Raw genomic sequence first — 20518 nt, forward strand, 5'->3', positions numbered from 1 at the left:
CCTCTGTGCAAAGTATAAACAAATATGGTGACAGAGGATCCCTCTGACGTAAGCCCCTCTGTGGACTAATAGAGCCCCGAGGTTGACCATTCAGGAGGACTTGATACGACACAGAAGATAAACACCACATAATCCATGTGATCCATTTCCTATCAAAACCTAACTTAACCATAACCGCTTCCAAGAAGTCCCATTCAACTCGATCATATGCATTTCTCTTTTCTTTTAAACGCAAATTTTTATGTTTTAAAAGTTACACCGTTGTTTTTTGTGGGTGTGAAAAAACATACAATTCTCATAAATCTATACTAAATAAAATTAAGAGCTATAAGCATCGTCACCAGTTCAAATGTTCGATCTGCCTCGCCTCGACGTCCAGTTAAATTTATGATTAAAAAATATAAAATATATAACGTTATACTTAATGTTATCCTCTTTAAAAAACTATAAAAATCAATTGTGTTTATATTTCAATTAAAAAATATAATATAACGTTATACTTAATGTTATACTTTTTTAAAAATTCAAATCTGATAAAAAATATAAAAATTATAAAAATAATACATAACTTGGGTTATATAGTATAATGTTTAAGTATAACATAAAATTATAACATTATATTTTGATTATGAATAAAATTATATGTTTGCCTATACTAAATAAAAAGAGAAGTTAAAAACTCCTAAGGCCGTCCACATGAGATTTTAAACAACTTATCTTGCGATGTCAATCCTTCTTCCTATGACCCAAAAGATAATTTCATAGAAACAATATCAAATCATCTATAAAGTCATACATAAAAACACGTTTTAAATTTTTGAGAGTTAAATATTAATAATACTTCAATTTCTTATAGAGTTTAAATATTTATAATATTTTAAACTTTCAATGGAGGTGTTTATAATATTTTTAAACATCCTATAAAGTTTAAATATTTCTAATATTTGAACTTTTAAAAGTTTTAATAATTATAATATTTTAAACTTTTAAATTTTTTAAATTTGGATGCCTGATAAATCAAGTTTACTGCTCATTCATAGTTGGAAGCATATTAGTCTTATTTATAATGGTTTTCAACCATTGTCTAAAATGTTCTAGCCGATGTGGGACGTTGTAAATACACTTATTTATAAGTATTTTTAATATAAAAATTTGACGTAACTTCAAAAATGTTAAATATTGAGTTGTCTGTTCTCAATTGGTCGTTTAATAGAAAATTCTAGAAATTTAAAAAATGTTAATGAATGACATATCGAATCTGATTGAATTTTTTAAATATTTCTAATATTTTTAAACATCCCATAAAGTTTAAATATTTATAATATTTGAACTTTTTAAAAAATTTTAGAGTTAAATATTAATAATACTTAAGAATTTAAATATTTATAATATTTTAAACTTTCTATGGAGATATTTATAATATTTGTAAACATCCTATAAAGTTTAAATATTTATAATATTTGAACTTTTTAAAAGTTTCAATAATTCTAATATTTTAAACTTTTAAATTTTTTAAATTTGGATGCCTGATAAATCAAGATTCTAGCTAATTCATTCGTAGTTGGAAGCATATTAGTCTTATTTATAATGTTCTCAGCCATTGTCTAAATTTTTCTAGCTGATGTGGGACGTTGTAAATACACTTTATAAGTATTTTAATAGAGAAATTTAGCATAATTTCAAAAATGTTAAATATTGAGTTGTCTAATCGCGATTGGTCGTTTATAAAAATATCTTAATATAGAAAATTCTAAAAATTTTAAAAATGTTAATTAGTCACATGTCAAATTCCAATTGGATTTTTTAAAATTACAATGTAAATAATATGAATTTTAACATGTGCTCTAGCACGGGTCTTAATCTAGTATATATATACTTCGGTAGTTTTTAAAATTATTAACAAAATTTTGTGTGCACCTATAATGCATTTCCGTTCATTTATCTGATTTACCAAACTAGTATGTATATCTATATTATTATTTTTGAAGTACATTTTGGTTTATGCCCTTCAAGTTTTGCTTATTTAATATGTTTATTTACAACATTAACCCCTAACAATTTTCCTAAAATAACATTTCGTAGAAACTCAATTAATGGAACTATTTAAATCTACCTAATTTAATATGTTTGTTGCCATAAATATACATAATATTAGCTTAAAATCGTGAATAGAAACAAACAATATCTCCAATTTCCTAAACAAGGATAACAAAGAGAACGAGTAAATGCTAACAATAAAGCGTGCAATCAAAATCAAATCTTTGTGTTAAAAACTTAAAATAGTTATATCAAAAAAAATTGTTCAACGAATAATTCTACAAATATGACTATCATATTTAAAATATATATATTTAGCACATTTTAGATTGCAAAAAAATATGATCACCACAATATGTATATTAATTTTTATATACATTTAACACATAAAATAACTATTACTTCTCACATATTTCTATATTATTCTACATAAAAAACACAATCAAGCGGTGTACCGCGGGTCAAAACTTAGATAACATAGTAACATCTATATTAAAAAACAAAAAAACTTAACCATTTTATTTAAAATCATATATGAACATTAAAATTGTCCCGTAAATTCAATAAATAGTTATAGGTATATAATTTTAAAATTAATAAAACAACAGCAAAATAACAAACAAATATAATATACGTATTTTAAATATTTAAAAATTAAAAAATATAGTCCCGCGGTGTACCGCGATTTAAATCCTAGTTTGGTAAATATTGAAAACAACCTTATTTCTATATATAGATCTGATTTCTCCTATTAATTTCGTTAGTCAATAACTTGAATCATTGGATATATTATATATAGAACTAGATTTTAACCAGCGGTGTACCGCGGGACAATTTTTTTAAAAATAATATTTAAATTTTATTTTATTTTATTATATTATATTTATTTTGTTTAATTAATTTTGTTTGGATTGTTAACTATTAGAACAATAGTAAGAGAATTAAATACATAAATATGTAATTTATAAGCTATTGTCTTGTTAAGTCATAATATTACCAATGATTTAATTGTTTTACAAAATTTTAGATCTATTGATGCCTTGAAAACTCGTACAAACGTAGATATTATTTTAGTTTTCTTATTATTCATATAAACAGAGGAAACGAAAGAAGATTATATATATGACAAGCTCTTATCGGCGTCAACGCCGACGATTGAATCAAAAACAACAAAATAAAAATAAGAATCATGATACAAATTTATTTCGAGTCTTACCAATTACATACTCTTCATTTCATAATCCTAGAGGCCTTTTCTTGTTTTGAAGACCCTTTTTCTTTTAAAATATGCATGTGGTCTATAGCACTCCAATTACTTATATAAATCTCTTTTGCAGGCTTCCCCGGTTTAGACTTATCTTGCTCTCTTAACTTGGAATGCTACACAAAATACATAGTAGCTATCAATTTATTTAAGTGAGATTTAATATATAGAAGAATAATTACAAATGAAAGGATGAAAGAAATGTTAACTTAGCAAACACAGAGAACACACTGAAAAAGAAAATATTAATTAAAAAAATTGATATACGTCTAAGAAAGAAAAGGGTAAACAACGATGATGGTATCATATTGCGCATACAACAAATTATTTATAGTGCTTGAAGTCAGCTACCTAGGTTAGTTAGGTTAGAAATTAAAGAATCTATAGTATCTTGATTGTCAAGTTTAAATGATACATCAAAATTTATGATCTAACTATTTTAAATATATAAGATTTGAATCTTTGATATTTGTTTGTTATTAGAGAAATTATATGATCACAATCAAAACACAATCTTTATAGTTGGTAAAACATTGATTGTGGAAAAATCAATTTTATTTGTTTGAAGTATTCCACTATATGCAATTAAAATTCTTCCATAATTAACCAAATCTTATTTAGTCTAAAATTTGCTTCTAATCGTTGATAATAAATGTTAAGTTATATTTCGTTTTCCATTTTAGGTTTTTAGGGAAAAAAACATACCAAATATAAGTTTTCGATTAAATATATTCCTATTTTAAAATATCTTATAATCTTTAGACAATATTTAGTTATTGTTATTTTGTGAAAAGTTTAGGGATTAACTTTGTAAATAATTATAACTTAAAGGGTAGAACCCAAAATGTACTTCAAAAATGTATATATAGATTTTCAACCTTTGTATGGCAATAAACGTTTAAAATTAGGTTGGTTTAAATAGATGCATTAATTGACTTTCTACAAAATGTTATTTTAGGAAAATCTGTAGGGGTTAATAGATGTTGTGAAGATATTTATGGCAATGAACGTATCAAATTAGGTCGTTTTAAATAGTTCCATTAATTGAATTTATACGAAATGTTATTTTAGGAAATTGATAGGGGTTAATGTTGTAAATAAAACATATTAAATAAGCAAAACTTGAAGGGCATAAACTAAAATGTACTTCAAAAATAATAATATAGATAATTTGCCAAATTTATCTCTCGTGAGTCGTGACAGTTGTATTATTAGGTTATAAATTTCTCCAAGATTATTCTGAATTGCACAAGAAGCATAATTGAACAAAATTCATATTGATCAAAGTTCATATATATTGAACAAAAGTATTAGGTTTTAAAATACTCCATGACTATTCTGAATTGCACAATAAGTATGTTGGAAGTTGGAACAAAATTCGTACTTCAATACCACACCGAGAAAGCATTAACAAAAAAACCCGAAAGAATAACTAATGAAATGCAAAATACACATTTCCAATAAAAAGTAAACAAACCGTCTAGTGTGACTTGCGGGTTTACATATCCACCAAATCTCTCTCTCTCTCTCTCTCTCTCAGAGAAGCTGAAACGTTCTTTGATAATGGGCAAAGTGAATTCGAATCGGTCCGAGAAGAAGGAGGTTTGTGGTGGTTCCGGTGCAGCTCAGCTAACTGGGAAGAAGCGGAAAAACGAAGGGACGTTGTTAGCGAACAAAGACGTGAATGCAAAGCGATCAAAGAAGGTTGCGAAAAAGGTGTGTTCCCAAAGGTTGGAGTATGAAGAGATCAGTGTGCTACAAGGTATTCTTGATTGTTATGCTCTAACAGGGAAGAATCCTTTTGTTAATATGAAGGAAACTTTCGAATTCATGAAGGAATATACAAATTTAGAGTCTTTCGACGAATTCGTAGAGAAGATGAATAGTTTGAAGAAGCAATTAATGGATCAAAGGAGGAATGCTAAAGAACCATCTACCTCGGATTGTTACTACCAGAAAGTTTCTAAGTTGTTGACATCTGCCGTTGAGAAACCAAAGAGGAGTAAGCGGGCTGTAAAGCCTAAAGAAGAGAAGCAAACAGTGATGAGTCGTGAAGGAGAAAAATGGTTTGAGAATGCGTCTTTGGTTCGACAAGTTGTAAGCCGTGGTGTTGATGAAGATTCTCTGAAGAGCAAATGGGATGCGCGCGGTTCCTACAGCGAAGAAGAATAAGATGGATCAGAAATGGAGAGTCTTGCGAGCCAAGGAACGTGAATCTATGCCACAAAAGTCAAAGCTTTTTAAGGATTTGGTTTCTGTTATCGTTGGAGCATCATCATCATCCCGTTTCATGTAATATTAATGTCTCTTTTTAAATTTGTTTTTTTCTGGTTTTGTGGTTATCTTTTTTTTCGGATTTTTATTTCTAAGTAATTTCTATGTTTTATGTTATGATGACTTTTATTATGGATTGATGGTTTATCTTTTATTTGGTTAAATCTGGTTCTTGGGAATTTGAATCTTGTTAGATGTGAAACTACAACATTGGTTTTACTATAATCTTTCGTTGAGAAGAAGAACTTGAAGTGTTTCTTGCACAATAGGTTTAGGTTATAGACCATTCGTATGCATGTAAGAAAAGGTTTAGAACTAATGATAGTGATGCAACAAAAGATTTCAATGGGTAGAGGCTTTTAACAAATGAATGAGACCTTCTTGTGTTGTCACTACGTACTATGAGAAAGTATGATAAATTCACATAATTCTAATTGATATTGAGCCACAGGAGCGATATATATGAAACAAAACCTTCACACATCACTCTCATCCTTCGCCTTGCCTATCAAGCCTCTGTTTATCTTATTTGGAAGGAAAGAAACTCTAGACTTCATAATGTAGTTTCTCGCCCGGCTTCAGGTTTAATGCAAGAGATCAAGACTGACCATCCTCCGCTGTCATCTGGATCCCCTCTCCAGAGCTCAAAGACGAATCGATCCCTCCGAGTCCTTCTTGGTTACTTGGTTCGGAGTTTTTAATTAGATGCTTTGTTGTACTTTCTTTTTGTTTTTTAGGTGTTGCTCATCTAAGGAGGCACCTGCACTTGTATTACCAGTATCCCCTTTTGGAAGCATGAATGAAAAGGTATGTGTTTAAGAAAGGGAAAAAAAAAACGAATATGTTTTGGATTGTTGCTTCTATGTTAAGGTATTGGCTTGTCTTTACTAATTTGATGGTCTTTGGAATTTGAATGTGAAACTGAAAGTATTGGTTTTACTAGAATCTTTAGTTAGTAAGAACGTTGAAGTGTAAGTTTTAGTTAGACCATTTTTGTGCATGTGTTCAAAAGGTGATTATGGCGATATACCAAAAGATTTAAAAGGGTTTAACAAAGGAAAGAGACTTCTTTTGTTGTCACTTACTCAGAGAAATGACATTAATTTTTGTAAGTTTTTTTTGAAGATATTTTTAGTTATGTATGCATTTTAAGTAATTTTAAATTATTATGGTAACGTATATGCGTCGATAATTATATATTCAACAAAGCTTATGATGATATTGACACCAATAAAAAAAACTATAAATTATTAAGAAATAATCTTAAAATCTTAACTAATTAGAAGATATGATTTCTAAATTTTGTTGGTTACTAATAATAGTTTGCCAAAATTGATATTCGTGTATTAGAATTTAGGATTTCTCACCAACATGTCATTTTCTCTTAATTGTAGTAAGGAAATTTGGTACTGGAATTTTGGAACTAATTAGGCCAAGAGTGAATTTTCAAGATTCGAATTTTTGTAACCCAGTAAATATAATAATTCTCAATTTATTTATGTCAAACTTTTCCCTTTTTTTTTTAGTCTATTGATCTTTCCTAAAAAGAGAAAAAAAAAGAAAAAAAAAAACTAGAAAGAGAACAATGAGTGAGTGAATATATTACAATTTCCCATGCACTTTATTTGGGTTTAAGTACTCTCTCTCAAATCTCATTTGTCTCTATTCTTTATTACCCCCTACTCATAACTTTTAGAGAAATCGAAACGTTTTCTTTGGATCTCACTTACAATGGCGACTAAAAATGATACTTCTTCAGTAAGTTCATCATCATACGAGTCTTCCTCTGACGAAGGGGAACAAATATCCACTCCATCCGGACCATCAGCTACTACTCTTACTAAAGCCACCTTGGGCTTGCAGACGAAACCTTCGTTGTCTCAAGAAGAAGAAGAGCACTGTGGTGAACAGAGCTCCAAGGAGGATGAGGCTTCCTCCGATTCTGAGCAAGATGAGCCCACCAAGGAACAAACTCCTTCCAAAGCCGAGATAGCAAGGGAGAAGAAGATTTGTGTGTCCTCCGAGGAGGATGACGCTTCCTCCGAGTCCAAGAAAGAACAAACTCCTTTCAAAGCAGAGATGATAGCCAAGGAGAAGGAGATCTGTGTCTCGTCGTCTAAGGAGGAAGAAGAGGACAATAGTGGAGAAGAGAGCTCTGAGGAGGATGAGGCTTCTTTGTCTAAGGCAGAAGTTCCCAAAAAGAAAGAAACACCTTCCAAAGCTGAGATAGCTAAGGAGAAGGAGATCTGTGTTTCCGACAAGGCCCATAAGCGTGTGAGTGAAGGTTCTTCGTCTCAAGACATGAATGCTGCAAAGAAAGTGAAAACGAGTGGCAAGAAGCTGGTCCCTCCACGGCTTTGGACCGAGAACGACGAGGTGCGCTTGCTTGAAGGAATTCTTGAATTCTGATCTGCTACAGGTAAAACATACCTCGAAGACAAGGATGGATTCTACCATTTCATCAAGGAGTCTTTCACCGTTAAGGTTACTTTCTTACAATGCATGTCAAAGATTACAAAACTTAAAAAAAAATATCAGAAGAGAGATGAAAAAGGTAAGAAACCGTCTGCCTTGAAACCTCTTGATCTTAAAGCTTTTGAACTGTATGGGAAAATCTGGGGGAACTCGGTATCGGGAACAAATGCTGCTGAAGATTCAAGAAGGAGTGACGGGATTCAGAAGCTGGAAGGTTATCATAAGGATGTGATGAATCATGGACAAGGAGGAGATTGGTTTAGCAACTCGGTTTTGCTTCGTATGGTTGCTTATCTTGGCAGGAATGAAGATGTAGTGAAAATGGATTGGGGTCGGGTTTCAGAAGAGAAGAAGAGGGAAATGATGGACCGATGGAGAGTCTTGAAGGCCAAAGATGACGAAACTCTCTTACAAAAATCAGCTTTTTTGGATGATATTGTCTCTCTTATCCATCGTTGATGCATCATCATCCCATTAGATGCAATGATGTCTTTTTTTTTTTTTTTTTTTGTCTTTGCAACTTTGGATTTGATTTTATGTTTTCTGGTTATTTCTTTTGATTTCGGATTATGCTATCTTCAAGTATCTGGTTTATGTTATGTCGTCATGACTTTGTCTTGGATTGTGACTTTGACTTATTATCTTTTGCTTATTTTATTTTGAATTTAGCATTTGGAATTTGGCCAACTCTGTTGTTTAACTGCAGTATTCGTTTACGACATAACATAAACCAGATACAGAAGGGCAACTCTGTTGTTTAACTGCAACTTCTTACACAAAAGTTTAGCTGAACCGTTTTTTCCTAAGGGCATCTCCATTGATGCATCTTAAACAAAGTTGTTTAACACATATTTTATTATTACTTTTGAAAAAAAGTTAGATTTAGAACTTCTTAAAACACTGTAAATTTTTATGGGTCCACTGAGAGTTGCTAGATTTGAAGTTCTTAAAAAAATATATAAATATTATACTCCCTCTGTCTCACATAATTTGATGTTTTAGAGAAATTTTCTTTGTCCCTCAAAAACTGATTTTCTGAATATTTTTAATACTAAAAATATGGGAAAGTGGAAAAGTGGAGGAAAAGTCAGTAAACTAAATCATCATATAGATATATGAATGACTACAAATAAAAACAAATAAATTATTAGAAAAAATAAATAATAAAATAGTTACATTCTCTCTCTCTTTTAATATGTGTGAAAAGTCCTAAACATCAAACTTTGAGGGACAAAGGGAGTATATTTTAAAACATTTAAAAATGATTGTATTTCATAAATTTTTAAACAAACATGACATAAAAGTATATTTCATAAATTATTTCCATTATAATTAATCTATTGTTTTTGCTAAGCAACTTGTAAGCAACTCACTAAGGTCATCTCCAGAGGTAGCAATGCTCATCGTTACTCTAATTAATATATTTTAATCATTTTCTTTTAATATTATTATAAATTTAAATAATAAATTTGTGAAAAAAATTTGACTAACCAGAAACTGCCACATGGCAGAGAAACGATTCTTATGTTTCTCCTCCAAGAAACGTTTCTCAGTTTCTGTTTTACTTTATTATTATTTTTTTATTTTTTTTATAAAAAGTACCCCTAAAAGCAACGATTGGTGGTCATGCTCTAAGATGCATCAATTGAGATGACCTTACATGTTAGACTGTAGTAGTAGTATTGGTCTTACTATTATGAATTGGCCAATGCTCTTCATTTGTCTTGGTTTCGTATAGTCCTGGGCGTTCGGATATTCGGTTCGGTTTTGGATATATCCATTCGGTTCCGGTTAGTTTGGATATAGAGGTTTATGATCCATTCGGTTAATTTACTATTTCGGTTCAGTTTCGGTTATTTTCGGTTCGGTTCCGGGTATCTAAAACAGTGTAATCGGTTATTGTCCACTAACCATACTCGAACCGGAACCAAAATTTTGGTTCGGTTTTGGTTCGGTCCATTCGGTTCGGTTCATTTGCCCAGCTTATACACAACAGACATGCACAACTTCTGCATTCTTACTTTTAGAAAAAAAATCAGAGTATTGGGCTTAGAATTATATATGAGCTTAAACCTATGACGGCCTAATAAGAGCCCAATAAATATATAAACATATGCGTCTCCGTTTCTCTCTATTCTCAATCCCTCTTTATTTCTTTGGAAAAAAGCCGAAAAATAGCTCATCTATTTTTTATTTGGACGTTTAATACATCGTCTTTTTCGTTGGAAGAAAAATACCTCATTTAATTATCATTGGCTTAAAAATATTTAATCTTTAAATTGTTGCTGGATTCTAACCCGCCGTTTAACAGTTTTAAACGGATGTTACAGATCATCAAACAGTCTTTAAAATCAAATCACACGTGTTTACGGAGATATATAAAAGTTTATAGACCCTATGGTGAATATACTTATGTGGTCTACTGGTACCGTTTGATTGATTGAACACTTGGGCACGCGAGTTCGAGTTCACCATCTTACACTTTTTGATGTTTTTTTTTCTTTCTTTTTTTCATCTTCTTCACTAATCGCAACCCTAACCTCCATTGGTGTGGCCGACTAAAACCAAAGCTTTCAAATCCATCCATTACAACTGGTTTTCCCGATCTAATAAACGACATTGATTTCTTCTTCTCTTAGCCAACCGTCGATGTATCCACTAGAAACAACGGCGAGGATAATCATTGGGGAGAGTTTGTATGACTCTTCAGATTCTGGACATGAAAAAATTAAAAATCATATTTGATTTGTCAGATCTGATTTGGAAAATCTCAAAACAGAACAGATAGTTGTTAGCGAGTATTTATTGAAAGACTTTTAAGAATCCAAACAGTCAAACACTCTTCTTCACCAATTCTTTTGAGTTTTGACTGATCGTGTGAAGAAGAAAGAAATATAAAAAAGTAAAATAAAAAGTGTTGTGGGGGGGGGGAGGGGGGGCCTCGAATCGTGGTTAGGAGACAAAACCAACTCACTTCTAACCACTACACTACGACTACATATCACTTGTTTATGTTAAATGTTTTTGTATATATCTATATAAACACGTGTGATTTGATTTTAACGCCCGTTTGATGATCTGTAATGTTCGTTAAAAACTGTTAAACGGCGGGTTAGATTCCGGCAACAATTTAAAGATTAAATATTTTTAAGCCAACGATAAATAAATGAGGTATTTTTCTTCCAACGTAAAAAGACGAGGTATTAAACGTCCAAATAAAAAATAGATGAGATATTTTTCGGCTTTTTTCCCTTACTTCTTCTTACCCAAAAATCTTAGAAACCCCAGGAAAAAGAGCAGAACCGCGAGCTCTCTCTCTCTCTCTCTCATGGCCTCCGGCGGCAAAGATTCCGATCGTACCTTAGGGTACATGACTCGGAAAGATACTGAAGTCAAGCTTCCAAGACCTACTCGTGTCAAGAACAAAACTCCGGCGCCGGTTCAAATCACCGCCGAACAGATTTTAAGAGAAGCTTGTGAGAGACAAGAAGCTGAGATCTGTCCGCCTAAGCAAAAAATCACTGACTCCACCGAGCTCTCCGACTACAGACTCTGCCGGAGAAAGGAATTTGAGGACCAGATCCGTCGCGCGAGATGGAACATTCAAGTTTGGGTCAAGTACGCTCAATGGGAAGAGTTTTTGTTGTTGCACGTCTTACATTCCAAGGTTGTGTCTCCTCGCTCAAGTTTACATGCACATTTAGTACATGCAATGTAGTGCCAGCCATAGTGAGGTGATACAATGTAGTACCAGCCATAGTGAGGTGATATTTCTACAATCATAGTAATGTAGGAAAAAGGGCTTTCTGCTACATGGTATATTTGTAAGAGACTAATTCTTCAAAATTAGGAATGAACCAGTAAACTAATCAGTAGAATTAAGAATGAAAATACCTGTGGAGTGTCCTTTTTCAGAAATTGATAAAATCCGCTAATGGTGACTGGTTCAGGCTGTACAACCTCTGAGGTGAAGTTGTTGACGACAACCTTGGAAAATAAAGACATGCATCTTAGTAAAGATATGTATATTGTATACTATACAAATTGAACACATTATAAGTATGTGAGTGAGCGTACATACCATGATAAATATTCAGTAGTAGGATCAATATCATTGTCGATAAAAATCCTTGTGGAAGAGGTGGAGGAGAGACAAAACATATCTGCATTAATTGTGTTAAAACACAATATACCAGTTGAAAATTATTATATATGCACATAGCAAGATTAAACTTGGACAGATAGATAGCAGAATAAACAATGGTAGTTATAGGATTGAGATTACAAACCTTTAATTGTCCTTGGGTTCACAGTAGTAGCGAGGAGCACAACAGGTTTGGTGACATGTTTCGTCAATCGTTTTCGGAAATTCAAGGCAACATTGTCCCAAAGGGTCAGCCGAACTACTGGTCCACTGTTTGAAATCATTGAAAGACCTAGGGTAGTTAAGATAACATAGAAATATTTTCAGTTGCTAGAGTTTAGGGAAGAAGTTGCTTACTCCCTTAGTTGTAGGTGAACTTCTATTTTGCCTTGATTTGAAGCTTTGTTTGTATTTCTAGGGTTAAAATATGTAACAATCCAATGTATTTGACTAATTATAAGAGTTCAGGTTGAATTTAGAGTGTTTAGACAACACTTATACCCATTTTGTCCCAAAACAGGCTTAAAACGAGAAAACAGGCTACAACCGAGAAAAATCGATTCGAATCAGTAAACAGCATTGTTACTGTTTTTCGTGTCAAAATATGTAACAATCTAATGCATTTGACTAATTATAAGAGTTCGGGTTGAATTTGGAGTGTTTAGACAACACGTGTACCCATTTTGTCCCAAAACAGGCTTAAAACGAGAAATCAGGCTAAAACCGAGAAAACATCTATTTGAAGCATTAAACAGCATTGTTACTGTTTCTCGTGACAAAATATGTAACAATCCAATGTATTTGACTTATTATAAGAGTTCGGGTTGAATTTGGAGTGTTTCGACAACACTTATACCCATTTTGACCCAAAACAGGCTTAAAACAAGAAATCAGGCTAAAACCGAGAAAACATTGATTTGAAGCTTTGTTTGTGTTTTTAGGGTTGAAATATGTAACAATCCAATACATTTGACTAATTATAAGAGTTCAGGTTGAATTTGGAGTGTTTAGACAACACTTATACCCATTTTGTCCCAAAACAAGCTTAAAACGAGAAAACAGGCAAAAACCGAGAAAATATTGATTTGAAACTTTGTTTGCGTTTCTAGGGTCAAAATATGTAACAATCCAATGCATTTGACTAATTATAAGAGTTCGGGTTGAATTTTGAGTGTTTAGACAACACCTATACCCATTTTGTCCCAAAATATTCTTAAAACGAGAAAACAGGCTAAAACCAAAAAAACATCGATTCGAAGCAGTAAACAGCATTGTTACTGTTTCTCATGTCAATTTATGTAACAATCCAATGCATTTGACTAATTATAAGAGTTCGGGTTGAATTTGGAGTGTTTAGACAACACTTATACCCATTTTGTCCTAAAACAGGCTTAAAACGAGAAACCAGGCTAAAACCGAGAAAACATTGATTTGAAACTTTGTTTGTGTTTCTGGGGGTCAAAATATGTAACAATCCAATGTATTTGACTAATTATAAGAGTTCGGGTTGAATTTGGAGTGTTTAGACAACACTTATACCCATTTGGTCCCAAAACAGACTTAAAACGAGATAACAGGCTAAAACCGAGAAAACATTGATTTGAAACTTTGTTTGTGTTTCTAGGGTTAAAATATGTAACAATCCAATGCATTTGACTAATTATAAGAGTTCATATTGAATTTGGAGTGTTTAGACAACACTTATACCCATTTTGTCCCGAAATAGGCTTAAAACGAGAAAACATGCTAAAACCGAGAAAACATCGATTCGAAGCAATGAACAAGATAAAATTTGACCCAGTGGAGCCAGAGTGATAAAAAAGCTTCAACTCCAGCACAATACTTCTTATTCCTTAATCTTGGCTCTTTTAATCAAAGTCCTCTCCAACGCAAGCTTCTTCGATATTGCTCCCAATCCCTCTCTTGTGTATGTTTTTTGTTTTCTCCTTTTCTTCTACAAGGTTTGTTTCAATTTTAATTGATAGACCTAATTTGTTTCCCGTTATACCCCTAGCTTAGTAATACAGTAAAACTCACAATCAATTGCAAAACACCTTAAATTCGATATCAGAATCTCTCGATGCTCATAAAACACGGAGGATTACCTCGTCGGCTCTCAAGATGAGAGAATTCCAACGATTACAAGAACAAATTTAGAGAAAGTTTAACAAATTGATCTATGATGATAAAAATGAGAAAATGAGCTAACAAGTTGCTCTTATGCTTCCAGAAAGATTCTAACGGCCTCTCAAATCCAGCCGTCCACGTGTTATTTGATGATTTCCTCCTGAACTCGCACGTATAACCTCACACGTGTGGCTTGCAATGCTAAACTGTATCAAATCTCCCCCCATTGCAGAGCCTTGTCCACAAGGGTCGTCAAGCCTCAAACTCAGGGAAGTTTTTGTTGAGATCAAACAAAAACTCCCATGTCGCCTCTTCCACCGGCTCGTTAGCCCACTTCACCAAAACTTTAGTAACAGCCCTCCATTGTCTGTTAACCATCTTCCTTTCTAATATCTGTTCCGGTTCCTTCTCAAACACATCAGGTAAGATAGTAGGGAGACTCGTCGCAGTAGGCACATTACCAACCAACTCCTTCAGCTGAGAAACATGAAAAACAGGGTGTATCTTAGTGCCCCCAGGAAGGTCCAACTTGTAAGCAGTTTCACCACAACGGTCAAGAATCTTGTAAGAACCATAATACTTAGGTGCAAGCTTCTGATTAACCCTCATAACCACTGAGTTCTGGCGATATGGCTGTAGCTTCAAGTACACAAAGTCACCAATATCAAATTCTCGCTCCGTACGGCGCTTGTCGGCCAATTGTTTCATTCGATGCTGAGCATGCATGAGATGGAGTTATAAGTATTGCATTGACTCTAAAATGTTATAAGTATTAATTACCATAAAAATTGATATTCATTTACATTGTTAATTAAAATGTATTTTGAATTAATTTGTTCTAAAAAATAATTAATTTGTTTAATCTATTACTAAAAAATGTATTTTAGGTTTTTTTCCCCTCTAGCTATACATCTTCTGCAATATTTAAAAATATTATTAACAATCAGAATATAGATGGTATAAAATGTTTCAAAAGATTGGTATATAAATAAATATAAAGATAAGAAAATTAAAAATTATACTTATTCCTCTAGAATTAATTAAAACTAAAAATAATGATACCTTTTGTGAGGTATATAATGTTTTATAAAATAGTGAATCTCCCAAGACTCTTCCATACATATATCGTAGGGTATTTTTGAGTTAGTCACAAGAAAACATGAAGAGATTCAACAATGGCTTTTTCAACATCTCTCTTCTTTTTCTTCTAATTCTTCTTATAGGTTCAGGGCATTGCATGGATCCTTTCTCCTACGACCAGACTCTAAAATCCGAGGTATAACAAAAAAGCATCTCAATAAATTCATTTCATTTACTTTTGTAATTTTAAGAGAACACAATGTTTTTAATTTATGTAACGTCATGAGAAAGTGCCTCACGAAGCCTCCACAAGCGACTGCAACTACTGGAGGAGATGGATTCAAAGAATTGAAAATCAACGAAAATGATGGAATCAGAAATGTAGTAGAGTTGATCTTCAGGAAGGGAACATATACAGCATTTCTGGTAAGAAAATGTTGGTTATAAGGGTTTTGTTGTTTCTTGTGTTATACGTTATGACTTAAAAGTCTTGAATTGGGTGATTCAGCTTGGATAAAGTTGAGAAATGAGAATCAACGAAAAGTAGGAATGACATTGAGGAGAGATAATGGTGGTAAGGTTTATGGAGGTGAAGTTATGGTGAAGAAAGGATGCTGGTCTATGCTTAAAGGCCGTATTAACGCTGATTTCTCAGGCCCTATCGACATGTTCTTAAAGGTAAACAAAACTTAATTTTGTGTTTCAGTTTTAGAGATTTCAAGCACTAATGCAGAGATTTACATGGAGCAGAGTGATGGCTTAGCTGCCGCGGAGATATCTGTACAAAATGTGAGGCTGCAACGGTTTAACAAAACTCAGTGGAGGCCACAACAAGACCAAGTCATTGAGAAGGTAATTAATATGTACATCATAATGCCAAACGTTTTATTAGCGTTGGAAACAATCTAAAACTTTGAGAAAAAACGCAGATTCGAAAGAACAAAGTGAGATTTCAAGTGAGTTTTCCGAATAAAAGCTCCTTAAAAGGATCAGTGATTTCCATAGAACAGATCAAACCATCATTTCTCCTTGGCTGTGTTATGAACTACCTAATTTTGAAAAATGATAGATATAAAGAATGGTTTGTGTCGCGGTTTAGATTAACTTCGTTTACCAATGAAATGAAATGGTATTCAACTGAGTTAGTGAGAGGCCAAGAGAACTACTCACTGGCTGATCGAATGATAACTTGCAGAGGAAAACAAGATTGTAGGTCTAGGTTTTGAACCTACACTACGGGTTGATTTATTTAATATATTTTAGTGAAAACTATATATAATTGATGACAATTTTTTTTTTTTGTTCAAACATGATTGATGACAAATATAAAATATTATCTTATAAAAAACTATACATTATTTTTAAAGTATATTTAATTGATCTTCACCACCTATTCTTCGTGTGTTTTTTATCACTGCTTTCTCTTCCTATTCTTTCTCGTCATATTCATTGTCAAATTTTCATGATAATTATCATTGCTACTTTTATCGTCCGGTTCTTCGTGATTCTTTTCTTCTTCCTCTTTCTCGTAAGTTTTTCTCACATTCTTCCACTGAATAATCATTCAAAACTTTTTTTTTAGACTACTACACAACTTGTTAACCAATCACCCTCCAAGAATAAATAAAAGTAGAAGCTATAAGCTCCTTGAGGCGTCCACATAGGATTTTAAACAACCTATCAGGATTTGACATATTACTCAACATTTTTTACAATTTCCAGAATATTCTATATTAAGAATTATTTTAAACAACCTATCATGATCTGACATGTCATTCATTAACATTTTTTGAATTTCCAGAATTTTTTTTAAACAAAGAAAATTTTAAATTTATGGAAATAAAAGAACCATGTACAATGTCCCACATCGGCTAGAAATTTTTAGACAATAGTTCATAACCAATATAAATAAAATTAATATGCTTCCAACAACGAATGAGCAGGAAAGCTTGATTTATCATGCGTCCAAGTTTAAAAGTTTTATTCGGTTTGATCCGGTTTTTTATTTGATCAAATTAAAAATTTAAAAAGTTTCGAAAAATATATTATAATATTTAAAAAAGTTTCAAAAATATATTATAATATTTAAAATTTTAAAACTTTAAATATTATAAATATTGAAACTTTTAAAAGTTCTTAGCTTTTAAAAAGTTTTTAAATATTATAATTTTTAAATTTTAATAGTTTAAAATATTATAAATATTGAAACTTTGTAAAAGGTTCAAATTTTATATTTCGAAACATTTTAAAAGTTTAAAGTATTATAAATATTGAAACTTCTAAAAGTCTTAGCTTTTAAAAGGTTTCAAAATATTATAATTTTTAAATTTTAAATATTTCTTGGCTTTTAAAAGGTTTTGTAAAAATTTTCTTTTATAGAATTTAAAAGTTTAAATTATTATAAATATTGAAACTTTTAAAAGGTTCAAATATTAAGAATATTTAAACTTCATAGAATGTTTTAAACTATTACAATTACTTAACCTCCATAGAAATTTTATAATATTATATCTATACTAATAAAAAGTTGAAGCTATAAACTCCTAAAGGTGTCCATATATGAATTTAAAAAAACTAATAAGAATTAGATATTTCACTAATAACATTTTTGGAAATATAGTAGTAATCTATATTATTAAGATTTTTTAGAAAAAAGAAAAGAAAAAGTTAAATCTACAGAAATAAAATAAATATGTACAACATCTCACATCGGCTAGAAAATTTTAGATAATGGTTGAGAACCATTATAAATAAAAATAATATGTTTTTAACTATAAATTTATCAAGTTTGCTTGATTTATGCTTATTTATCAGGTTTCCAAATTTAAAAGTTTTCTTTGATTTATTTTAGTAAATTAAAATTTTTAAAGGTTTAAATATTTATTATAGAATGTTTAAAAATATTATAAATACCTCCATAAAAATTTTAAAATATTATAACCATTTAAACTCTATAAAAAGGTAAAGTGTCATTGATATTTAACTCTAAAAAAAAGGAAAATGTTACAAATATTTCAACTGCACCTAAAGTTTAAAATATTTTAAAAATTTAATCTCTATTAAAAATTTAAAAGTTTAAGAATTACTAAATATTATATATCAAATTTTTTAGTATCTTACTTATCTCCGTTTGTGCTTTATATCTCTTATGAGCTGTAAAACATGTTTTTGTTTATTACTTTACAGATGATTTGACACTTTTACAGTAATATTTTTATTTTTAAGTCTAAGAAAGAATGATTGATGTCACAAGATCTTGATTTGATGTTTTTTAAGTTTAAAAAAGAAGGATTGATGAAAAGCACAAATATTATTTTAACTATACATGTGTTCATATTACTTTCTCTACAAGTAAGGATTTTGGTTTGAGAAGTTTCAATACGTGTGGATCTAAAACCGAATAAGTATATGGATGAAATTATCAATAATTGAGTGCATGTGTTGACTATGCTGGTCTTCATGAATTGCACAAATTTAATGAGAAATGAAATGATTTTGGTCTTGGAGTTTGATGAGTTAACAAGTTGTGTAGTAGTCTAAAAAAAAGGTTTTTCAGTGGAAGAATGTGAAGAAGTTGACGAGTAAAAAGAAGAAAAAGAGTATAACGAAGAACCTGACGGTAAAAGTAATGATGACAATTACCATAAAATTTGGCAATGAAAATGACCATAAAGAATAAGAAAACATTGAATGAAAAACACGAAAACATAGGTGATAACGATCAATTAAATATGAAAAATAGATAAATTCATGATGATAAAATTGTTTCGTTTTTCTGGTGGTTAAAAAAATGGTTTAGGATATGTGAGGTCACCTGTTTGATCTGTCTCGCCTGGACGTTGAGTTAAATTCATGATTTTTTATCAGATTTGATTTTATAACACAACTGATTTTTATATTTTAAAAAATTGTGTATCTGAAATTTATTTTTTCCTAAATAGTAATTTAAAGTTTTCTATAAGATAATATTTTATTACCGTCATCAATCATAGATAATTTTCTTCAAAATATGGTTCAAAACCTAGTTTTAATAAGTTGGTTACAAATAGGTTATAGATTAAGTTTTATATTATTTTTATAGTATGGATTTATTGTTACCAAAAATCTTAAAGAGAATATTCTAAAGAATCATTTGATATCATCTAGACATATTTAAAAATCTATTTAAATTTATGTGTTTTGCCGGTGGATCCTGCAGATTTTCAGGTTATTTGCAAGCTTTTAAAAATAAACAAAATATCAAATGAATAAATGATATATATTATTATCTAATATTTCAGATATATATTATTATCTAATATTTCGGGTCTGTCGTTTGGTGAATCTTAATTTTATGCTGAAACCTTTATTATATATTTCAAACATCACAAACTGAATGAAACCAAACTAATATAAGTTTCAACTATAAATGTTGTAACAAATAAATATATCTATGTACATAACTCCATACGTACATAAGATATTACATATTTCATAGTAAACTTAGTTTTTGAAATCAATTCCGCACGAACGTGCAGGTCCATACCTAGTTAACATATAATCATAGGAAATTAGACATTCTAAAATCGGGAACGTTTACAAAAATATTGATGGCTTTTCTTTTTATGATTACATATATTAAAGAAAGAGTTTAATTAAGTAAATCTTAGTTTTACCAAAATTCTAACGCTGACATGGAAGTTGACATGTCGAATCTTGATTGGATATTTTAAATCCTAGGTAGACAGCCTTAAAAGCTTATAGCTTCTACTTTTATTTAGTATAGATTCATAAATTATACTCTCTCCGTTTCAAAATATAGGATGTTTTAACTAAAACACGCATATTAAGAAGTCTTTACTTTTAACAAGTTCAACCAATCAGAAACAATATTGCATAATATAAAATATTAAACTAATCTAAAAGTTGCACAAAAACTTGAAAACATCTTATATTAAAAAACAAAAAACTTCTCTAAAACATCTTATATTTTGAAACGGAAGGAGTAGTTTTTAGTAGTACATACCAAGAAAAATAGAAAAAAAATTGTGGCGAATCATTATATGATATGATATGTAAATTCGATATATATTTTTGATAGTTATAAAAAGATAAATAAACATGTAAAAGAACTTACC

The 20518-nt window shown here is 30.7% G+C and overlaps 3 protein-coding genes across 3 annotated transcripts; all 3 read left to right on the forward strand.

Moving 5' to 3' along the window:
- The first annotated feature begins 4864 nt into the window (after positions 1-4864).
- Positions 4865-5473, forward strand: LOC104768213 (putative transcription factor At4g00232). The gene has a single exon (XM_010492137.2). The coding sequence runs from the start codon at positions 4865-4867 to the stop codon at positions 5471-5473; it is 609 nt and encodes a 202-aa protein (XP_010490439.2).
- Positions 5474-7278: 1805 nt separating this feature from the next.
- Positions 7279-8662, forward strand: LOC147920963 (uncharacterized). Its single transcript, XM_087500482.1, has one exon. It carries the CDS (start codon positions 7307-7309, stop codon positions 7982-7984), a length of 678 nt encoding a protein of 225 aa, XP_087356608.1. The 5' UTR covers positions 7279-7306; the 3' UTR covers positions 7985-8662.
- LOC104768214 (putative transcription factor At1g61730) lies at positions 8078-8509 on the forward strand. Its single transcript, XM_019241002.2, has one exon. It carries the CDS (start codon positions 8078-8080, stop codon positions 8507-8509), a length of 432 nt encoding a protein of 143 aa, XP_019096547.2.
- Positions 8663-20518: the final 11856 nt, after the last annotated feature.

The sequence above is a fragment of the Camelina sativa genome, chromosome 19 (assembly GCF_030686135.1).
Source record: "Camelina sativa cultivar CO46 ecotype springtype chromosome 19, ASM3068613v1".
In the NCBI taxonomy this organism is placed as follows: Eukaryota; Viridiplantae; Streptophyta; class Magnoliopsida; order Brassicales; family Brassicaceae; genus Camelina; species Camelina sativa.

Excerpts from the sequence above, each read along its gene's own strand:
- LOC147920963 (XM_087500482.1), top strand. The coding sequence starts at position 7,307 with ATGGCGACTAAAAATGATACTTCTTCAGTAAGTTCATCATCATACGAG.
- LOC104768214 (XM_019241002.2), top strand. The coding sequence starts at position 8,078 with ATGTCAAAGATTACAAAACTTAAAAAAAAATATCAGAAGAGAGATGAA.
- LOC104768213 (XM_010492137.2), top strand. The coding sequence starts at position 4,865 with ATGGGCAAAGTGAATTCGAATCGGTCCGAGAAGAAGGAGGTTTGTGGT.